Source organism: Triticum aestivum, chromosome 1D (genome assembly GCF_018294505.1).
Source record: "Triticum aestivum cultivar Chinese Spring chromosome 1D, IWGSC CS RefSeq v2.1, whole genome shotgun sequence".
Lineage (NCBI taxonomy): Eukaryota > Viridiplantae > Streptophyta > Magnoliopsida > Poales > Poaceae > Triticum > Triticum aestivum.
The window spans coordinates 376,660,766-376,670,539 of NC_057796.1; the positions used below are offsets into that span (position 1 = coordinate 376,660,766).

Below are 9,774 nucleotides of genomic sequence, written 5' to 3' on the forward strand. Positions count from 1 at the left end.
ACCACACGCCACCCACATTTATAACGACCGCTCTAGCATACGACTAATTTCTAGGAATACAATATTCATGTTAAAAATATTCTAAAGCAGAACATAAACAACGACTATCATGAGTATACAAACATTAGAGAGTACAAGTATATTTACATCGAATAGGGTACAGGTAATGTGTGAAATTTTATAGAACTTGATTATAGTAATAATGCTTTTGGAAGGCTTTTGCATCAATTGTATTCCATCTTGTTGGGACGATTTATGTGATTTAACGTGGTACTAAAAGAAATCTAGAGAAAATATAAACAACAATGACTATGCGGGGAAAAACTAAAATTGTAGAGGAATTAATAGACAATAGTAAATAAATACAATAAATAGGATATACACCATGGAACTCAATTAATGGTCTTGCCTTGATTCATGTTTTTTATATATTGGCACATTTTATTTCTACTATGATGTGTCAATCTCTATTTTTCATACCCCAATCTCTATCTATATCTCTATCATTTTATATACTGGCAACTTCTCGGTAAAATCTTTATATAATATGTTGAAGGCTGTACAGGCAGATTGTCGTTATAATAAGCTTTGGTTTATTAAAGTTCCATTGGCTTATGTTCAGGCATAGACGCATAGTATACTCACAAAAGATAACTTGTTAGCAAGAGGATGGTCTGGTAGTGATATAAGTGCATATTCTGTGTAACATTAGATTATTGTATTTTTCCATTGCTCTTTGGCTAGTTATGGTTGAGGTGCGGTCAAGTGTGCTCTCGGAATAGATATAAATGTAGGATATGTACATGACTTTTGTGGTTGGAGATTTGGTTTTCCTAGAAAAGCTAGGGGGAGTATAGCAGTAGGAGTTGTTGCGGTGTTGTGAGCTCTATGGAAATCTAGAAATAAAGCATGTTTCGAGAATATTTATCCTTGCGATCCTTCAAGCAATTACACTATCTAATTATTGCTTAAAATTCTAAAAATTGTTACAGAAACGAGAACAATGAGGGATGCAAGTCAGAGGGGCCAGTCTTCTACTGCAAGTGGCTACTGAGATCTTCAGTGAGCATGGAGGCTGGGCTCCAATGGTCCTTCGCATTGCTGGTTAAATATGCTTCCACTTGTTCTCAAGATGAAAACTTAGAATCTAGCCTTTAGTGGTTTGGTCCGATGACGATGGCGCTTGAGCGTTGCTCCTTGCGTGAAGGCGTAGGAAAAAGGCATAGATCTGGGTAGTGCCACCGGAGAAGAGATGTTGTGGAATACCTTCGGTGTCCTTATGATGTCAAGAGATGGTTGATGCGGATATAATCGTTCATGTAGTTTGTTGATCACTTTGGTTTTTTCTTTTTCCTCGTACCTTTGGTCTTGTATGACTTTACTATTTGCCAATGTGTTTACTTTTGTGTGTGCTTTGGTGTCGATCGTGTGCATCATAACTATGTACAGGTCGGTTGTGTGCTCATGGTGTTTGTACCCACTTGTTGTTTTATTTTGAGTCAATAAAATGCACCCTTTATCAAAAAAAAAATCTTAGAACAATTTGCTTTAACACGACACTAAAAAGAAATCTAGGGAAAAATATAAACAACAATGATCACGCGGAAAAATTATAGAGTATTCAACAGACAATAGTAAATAGTACTACAGTAAATACGATATACACCATATTATGGAACCGAATTAATGGTTGTCTTGTTTCATGCTTTTCATATATTGGCACATTAAGTTATCCGCTTTGATGTGTCAATCTCTACTATCTCTTTCAAGCGCTTATGCATTGATATGTCATTGGTCTTTTTTACTTAATGTGTATTTTGAATTTAAGGTGTATGATTTTTTTAATGATTTTGAATAACTCTATATACACAAATTTATCCCAAATGTAAAACACGATTGGTATTAACCATACTTGTTGTGGGGATAACTAATAATACCAGGGTATCATACTTAGCCTGGCAAAGCACATTCTTAAGTTGATTATCGATGCTAGACGTAGTCAACATAAGTCAAAGATATTAACCATGGTAAACAAAGGTAAGAAAAACAAATCAAAGAGGTTTTTTTAGACAAACAATCAAAGAGGTGGAGGAAGGCAAAGAGGCTGCAGTGAAAAATCAAGCCCAAAAAAGGAAGTCCACCAAGGATGAGAGGTGTGTGTGGGGATTGTGTCTTTTTTTGGACGCAACCTCGTTAGAGGGCGGGGAGCTTCAGCATTGCATTAAGAAGAAGAGAATTGGTCGAGTTAATAAGGGAAATCGGACCCAAAAACCGTACATGGCACGGTTACATAAGGGGAACCGGCGAACACCACATAGCCCGGGCTAGCGCTCAAGGGTCGTCGTCCGATCCAGATACAAGGGTGCCTAAGCCCAAGACCACCAGCAACACAACATACCCAACCAAGTCAACCTCTGCAACCTCAAGAACACGCCTGCAACTAGCTGTGTACTTGCGCCTAACCTTCTTAAAAAAGAGATCAAACATTGACTTCCATCAAGGCACGAATTGCCTGGACCGCCGTTGGCGTAAGCGGTTTCTTATACATCTGTAGATAAGGCTTCATCTTCTCTTGCACATCCTCCTCGGTGGCTTTCTTAGATGTCATTCCCTTCAGTAGTTCACCATAAGCCTCCGCCAACCGATATTCAGCGCGTTTGGCAGTAGGAATGTTGCAGTTTTTGTTCTTCTTATCCAAACGGTCACTACGCCTTCCGGAACAAGTAGATGGCCCTTCAATCTGCAAATGAATCGGTTCTACAAGCAAAGACCGTGGCGCTGTGCAACTGAAACTGCTTAGGAGCTCATCCAACAAGGTAGTTGAAGGCGCTCCAATGTCACCAAGTAGCTCCTCGGACCCGAAACACATCATACTAGTATTGCCCTCTCAAGCAGTCATCCCTGTAGAGGAGATCAACGAAGGCACCTCTCCAACCAAACCAACAGGCAAGGCCACCTCAATCCACTCCACATCATCGGTCGCTCTGGCTTTCTCAGCAACCTTAGCTTACGCCTCCTCACCTTGAGTCACCATCTTGTGCAAAGCTAGATCCAAAGGAGGAGGAACATCTGCCACAGTAGCCAGTACCTCGGACGAGCAACCGGCCACACAGGCACGTTGGGACGTTGGTTCTTTTCTTTCTTTCTTTTTTTGAACACAGGCACGTTGGCTCTTGTTACAGTTTTAGTGAAGTTTCCACAAATTAACCAGACAATTGTTGCTTCTTCTTAATTAATGAAAATGAATTGACTTTAAAAAAACAAATGCACTACCTCTAATTAACAATGATCATTTTTTCTTGAATATGGCTGAGGTTCTGCCTAAATTCCACTCAGCCTCCGCACAGCTTTTGGCCGGAATCGGTTCCTATGGACGTAGCAGCGGTAGATAGGAACTAGGAACACTTTCTGCGGCCTCCTGAAGGAAAGCGACCTGCATCATCATCATGTAATGGCTATGTGTTCTCTATGCCCGTAGCTTGCACGATCGCAGGCATAGGCATCTATCCTATCCCTGGACCGCGAATAATAACCCATATAAAAAGCTAATAGCGGTAATGGGCCGATTAAAGGCTTATCTAAACTGCAAATTGCTTGTAAGAAAACCCAGTAATCACCAACGTTGTACACAAAAGTAAGATTAAGTGCATATATATGTTGCCCACGGAGTCGTTCGCGAAATTATTCGGTGGAAACTGTTTGCAAGGAAACCCAGTGCGTTCGCACGAGGGGCATGGCGCCGATGGTTAGTCAAGTTTAGTCGCGTAGTTGTGGAGCGGCAGGGCCTATGGAAGAGATTGGATTAACCAGGACTTGGGTGCTCGATCGGCAGTGCCGTCAAGTCAAATCGGACGATCTGTGATGATTAGGCGCCAGATTTGGCTGCCAAACCTGAAGAAAGTGACGCGCGGCCTTCGCTCTTTCGGGAGGGAGGCGAGTCTAATCAAAACCACTTGCTTAAGACGATTGATTTGTAGTTTGTGCTGCTGCCAGGGGGTGCTTTAATCTGTGGTGGATGGGCCATTTGGGTTCGCACATTGGTCTCCACTGTGCTAGTACTAGCTATATCTGCACCCTACTGGCTAGCTAGGCTGCTAGGTAGCTTCTCCACTAGACCTGAATAACACTGCACACGCGCATTATTTGTCTCAAGCATCCCGGTGCCATCATCAATTAAAATGGTTGCTGATAAGCGTATGCCGGTATGATTATGCCACCTTTCGCAGTTTATCGCAAATTGTTGGTTTGTAGGCTCGTGGATGATAGACTGAAAAGATTGTGATAGTCGTGTCACTACAGGTTCTAAGCATAGCTCACTGAAGATGCATAAAACTTGGCTATACAAGGCCATGTTTGGTTTATTTAGTTTTCAAATTTGTTCTATGCTATAAGAAGTCCCGCGAGAAAGCTGTTTCTATTGCCGCTCGCTCATTTGTCACATTATTCAGGGAGGTCAGATCTTTTCTTGCAGATTATGTGTCCGTTTTAGCGTCTACTGTTTCATTTCACTTAGCTAAAATGCTAAATCTAGATCTGTCCTTCATTGTTAGTCAAGAAAGATCTGGCCATCCTATTGATCCGAAGGCTCGGTCAAAAGCATTTGGAGAAACCATAGTAGCCTGGTTCGCGGGTCGGTGCCGCGTCCCATGACCCGGGGTCGTTCGACCCAGATCGAGGGTCGGGGTCACTGCCGGATCGACGTGGATCGACGGCTGGGACGCGACCCTGCATGTTGTCGGGTGACCCCGTTCGGGAGCGAGGCAGAGAGAGCGAATAGATGGGTAAAAGGGACAGATGCAGAGAAGAATACCTCAGTTCACGGTCGTAGCCGCATAGGGGATACTCGTAGCAGCGTCAGGACTAGGATAAACATGGGAGGGAGGCAGAGATCATCCGCGTTTGCGGCTGAGAAAGAGGAGCGGCGGCGTGTAGCAGAATTGCAGAAACAAGGAAATGCATCGGTTGAGAGAGCGAAGCACTAGGTCACGTCAGAAGGGCTGATGGGCTTCAAAGTGTAAGCCCGTTTGGATTATTATCCAACTTTTATACGAACAATTTTGATCGACCCGCACCAGTCGACCCGGGATCCTGTACCGCGTCCCGATCTAGCGTTCCGAAGAAGCCTACCCTCAATCGACCCATCGATTTCACTAGTAGCGAACCTCGTCCCGCGACCCCGATCCTCGACCCGGTCGACCCAGATTTTTGGAAACTATGGGAGAAACCACTATTGCTACTGATGTTCCTGGAGCTGAGTTGCTACTTGCTAGATGAAGAGATGTCACCGGAATGGGAAGATTTAGATGATTAGTCTGATGCTTTTGATTCCTATGATGAGGAAGTGTTGCCATCAGCGAGTGGTATCTGACAAAGTTTAGAGAGTTCGCCAAACAAACTTGACGCCGGCGAGGATCATAAAGGGGAAGAGGAAGTATCTGAGGAACAAGGTGATGCAGAGGAACTAGACGAGGATGATAGTGATGAAGATATGCATGTGCTAGATGGTGACTTTGACATGGATGGTGATACTGATGTAACTGATGAGGATGGTGATGAGGAGCTGAATGATGATTCAGAGAATGGAGACTCGGTCAGGAGGTTGAAGACGGTAATGAGGAGGATAAGTCAAAATGCAGCAGGTCTAAGGTGCATAAGAAGAGTTAAGCGATTATATTGGGCAACTTTATGCTGCAGATGCAAGCCTTTGAGCTCCTAAGGCCTTGTACAATGCAAGGTGCTTAGGGGAGGTGTTTAGAAAAGCAAACCAGTTTTATTTAGGCACCCCTGCTATAAGCATTGGTGCTTGAGAAAACTCGGTTTATTTTATCGAGCACCTCCTCTGAGCACCTTGCGTTGTACAGGGTCTAATAGATTAGTAGGAGCCAAAAAGACCGAAATTTCAACAAATGAAGCTGTAGGATTTCTCCCATGAAGATTTTAAGCGGATCAAAGAGCTCAAGGTATGTGACTTTCAAACAGCTTCTCCATTCATTGTGTTTCCCGATAATTTCAAGTAGTATCAAAGAGCTTAGAGCATCTTCAATAGATGGTTCAAATTTTGGCGGTCCAAACCGGAGATGTAAAATTTGGACCGTCAAAAAGTGCATTTTGGAGCTCCGAAAAACGCTCAACTCCAATAGATGATCCAAATTGATGGTCCAAAAGAGCAACTCCAATAGATGGTCCAAACCAAAGATGTAAAAAATCTGAAAACGCCGCATGGCTGCTGCCAGCCACTGTTCAGCCGCGGTTTTGCATTGAAATAGCATCAAAATTTTGAAAATAAAGTGCATCATCATCATAGTTTCAATCAAAAGTGCATCACCATCATAGTATCAAATCCCTCTACCAAAAGAGCATCGTCTCAATCAAAGTACTCCTTGATGCGTTGCCAATAGGTGTTCACCGTTTGGTCGCTTCCAACGCTCGCATCTTGAGAGATTTTCTTCCAAGCGGTGCATATCAACACATCCTCCGCGGTGGTATAATTTCCATTTCTTCCCTTGACAACAAAGCCCTCATCGTCCACATCAAGATTGTCATCATCATATTGGGTTTCATATTCTTGTGACGCATACATGTAATCATCATTTGCCACATTTGTCGCGTGCATGAAAGCTTCATCATCAAGACTACAATTGGACGCACAAACAATCAAGAACACATACAATTTGAAACAACAAATGAGAGCACAACCGGAAAATTTATACCTTCGTGACATTTCGTCGAACATGTTGGAGGCGGTGGCCGTCGGCGTGGCCACATCTTCCTCCACGGCCGGCGGTGGCGGCGGGGGAGGTTGAGGAATGGATATGTGGCTGCTGGAGGAGGCCGCCGGGCGCACCGGCTGCGAGTCGTCGCCCCGAACCGCTGCGGCCGCCTTGGAGACCTTCACCGGCCGCGTAGAATTGTCGGTCGGGTTGCGGCTGCGATTGGCCGGCCGTTTTCCGCCGCCTTGTCCCTTCGCCGGCTTCGCCGGCTTCGCCGCCGGCGCGGTGGCCACCGGCCGGGGCGGCGTGAATCCGGTCCGGCGGGCGGCGCATGGTAGCGGTTGCGGGCGAGATGGCAGCGGCGGCGGCCACGTGGGTCAGCCCACCGGCTGTGGCGGCGGCGGAGAAGGCGGCGGGGTCGTCGCCTTCGGCCATGACGGCGCCGGACGGCGAGGGGCGGCGGCGGCCGGGTGGGGCGCGGGCGGGCGGGCGGACGGGCGGTTGGGCGTTCGCAGACGACGGCTGGTTTTGGACCAGATGCACCTCATGATGTAAATTCGCACCAGGAGGTGTTGTATTTTATATCACGAGGAGGCCGCGGTCTAATTTTTTTTACATATAAACCGTCTGTTGGAGCAGCGTTTTTTACCCCAGACGGTCTAAAAATTAGGTATTTTTACATTTGGACCGTCTATTGAAGATGCTCTTAGAGTGCTTATTATTGTTCAGAAGTAAATGGAAATTTTACTGAAAGTATATGAGTTTGAGGCAAAGAAAAAAGCAAAGCTGGCTTTGGTCCATCATGGGCTAAGCAAGGGTGGTAAAAGATCAGCGTCCTTCAAACTTGATTCTTCTCGTCAGCTTAGCAGGATGCGGATTGATCCATCGCAGCTCTAGGTGTTCTCTCAGACACTTGTATGTAAACCATCCATCCCCACCCACCCACCAGACCCGCAAATCACATACACTTGACCTACAGAAACTATGTATGCAGGCTCACATCAAGAGAAATATGACCAAGGAAGAAACATTAGAGGGAGGATAGGTAACCCGATAACCTTATTTTACCCTGGGCTACAAGTTGGAGGCTTGTTTGGTTGCGTTCTTGTTCATCTGGGAAGGCAACGCGTCCTACGGAAAAGAGAGCAAAGGTGACGCGTTCTTGCTAAGAGAAGAAGACCAAAGCCAAGCACTCGGGGAAGCAATTCAGGGGCCGTAAGGCCTGGAAATGAGGCTTCTTTGCGGTGGGTGTGGCCTAGCTTGCAGAAATTTTGACTGCTCTGGTCTGATGATGTTGTGTCTGATGTGTCGACAGTTACAGCAAGCTCATTCTTCAACTCCACAATTATTTGTGTTGGAAAGAAGATATGACCATATTTCAGATCGATTTTCAACAGACAAGATCGGCTAGTAGAATAGAGAGAAAGATTTGCTGCTTTGTTAAAATGATAGAGAGTCAGGAAAGGGTCTATGTTAATAGAACTCTTATAGATAGGGAGAGGAAAGACGTAACTAGACCGCGGAAAGAATAGAATCTTTCGCCGCTACATCCGCTGCAGAAGAAAACTCAGCAAAGGAGATTCTTATCCTTTCTCTAGTTGAAGACTAATTTGGATATTCCCGAAGATGCTTGACTTCGAGTTCTTGGAGTGGTTAAGCTTGATCTATAGGCCCTGTCAGGACTGAAAGATCATGTCTCAACGATCGAAGTCCATTTCAGCATTCAGCCAGTGATCATTACCATACATCCAGTCCAGGGAATAATGTTAGTTTTACCACCCCAACATACATGGACAGGATGCACTCCAAAGTCCAAACACTGAGCCATGTGATATGAGCAGCCAAGGGAGAGGAAGAAACAGCTCCAGAACAAGACCGACCACACACAGAAGACAACAAGGCAACACATAGAGTGGCAAGTTTGGAGGTGAAATCATGCTTGCACAACAAATCAGGTAAAGAACCAATGCTAGCACAGGCACATACACTCATCACATGTCACTTGAAGGTTTCAATTCAACGGCATCAGTCAACAATAGGACGATCATCATCACCAGGAAAAGAAGAAAGAAACAAAAAATCTCAATTTATCCTAGCAAAATTTTGCAGCATAGTCGCCGCCAATCGCCGAATTAACCGTCTAGCAGATAGCCTCTTCTCGCGAATCGCATGAAGAGTGCGGCAGGAAAGAATCCCCTGAGGAACAGGGTCGGCTGGGAGCCGCCCGGCCGATGGGTCGAGCTTCCGGCGACTTCAGCGGTGCGCCGTGACGAGCGTCTGGATGAACCGCAGCCCGTCGAACCTCGGCGCGAACCTGTCGTCCCGGCCGCTCGACGACGAGGATTCCTGCGAAAGCTGCAGCAAGCACAAAACAGCTCAAGACGCCGTCGTGATCCCGAATCGAAACCGGGGGTTGCTATCAAGGAAGGAGGAGGTTCGTTGGGAGGGGAAGATTGGGGGAGAAGGCAGGGGAGGAAACGAGACAGCGACCCGCGGAGGCCCAGCACGTACCCGCTGTCGGAAGAGGAACCCGTCGCATCTGCCGACGACGACGGCGGCGGCGGCGGTCGGCGCCGTCGGGGCGCAGTCGCACGCGAGGAGCTCGGCGCCGGAGGCCACGGCGACGGCGGCCGCGGACGCGACGGCGGCTGCGACCCCCCAGATCATCGTCGATCCACTTTCCCCTGCTCCTCTGGCGGCTGGCTGCAGGGGAGAGGGGTGTGAACGAACGCTGGCGGCACGCTGGAATCTCTCTGGTGGGCTGGAACCGTGCTGACGGCAAGCCGCGTTTGTATATGGCCGTGAGATGGTTGCGGGCAGATTCGTCTTTGCTTCTGGGCTCATGTAAAGAGGACTTTTTACTTAAAAAAAAGTAACGAGGACTTTTTATTTGCTCGCTGTTACTCCGTGAAATTAGATCATAAGCCGCACTTTACTTCTCTATTTGATAATTTACCACCATTGACGGATGTGGCCGAGGCCACTAGTCATTAAAATAACCTTGGGAAAATCATGCATCCCCTCTAAAATGAGGCAAATCATCTAATTCCTTGTTACTACCTCC

The 9,774-nt window shown here is 46.2% G+C and overlaps 1 protein-coding gene across 1 annotated transcript; it reads right to left on the bottom strand.

The window, feature by feature from the left end:
- Positions 1–8,643: 8,643 nt before the first annotated feature.
- Positions 8,644–9,526, bottom strand: LOC123170368 (uncharacterized). The gene is made up of 2 exons (XM_044588232.1): positions 9,222–9,526; positions 8,644–9,065 (listed from the first exon to the last, which is right to left on the bottom strand). Exons 1-2 carry the CDS (start codon positions 9,375–9,377, stop codon positions 8,964–8,966), a joined length of 258 nt encoding a protein of 85 aa, XP_044444167.1. The 5' UTR covers positions 9,378–9,526; the 3' UTR covers positions 8,644–8,963.
- Between the last annotated feature and the right edge of the window lie 248 nt (positions 9,527–9,774).

Bases quoted from the DNA above. Each gene is read 5' to 3' on its own strand.
- LOC123170368 (XM_044588232.1), bottom strand. From the start codon at position 9,377: ATGATCTGGGGGGTCGCAGCCGCCGTCGCGTCCGCGGCCGCCGTCGCC. The intron at 9,066-9,221 runs GTACGTGCTGGG...TGCTTGCTGCAG, and splicing joins GGTTCCTCTTCCGACAGCGG to CTTTCGCAGGAATCCTCGTC.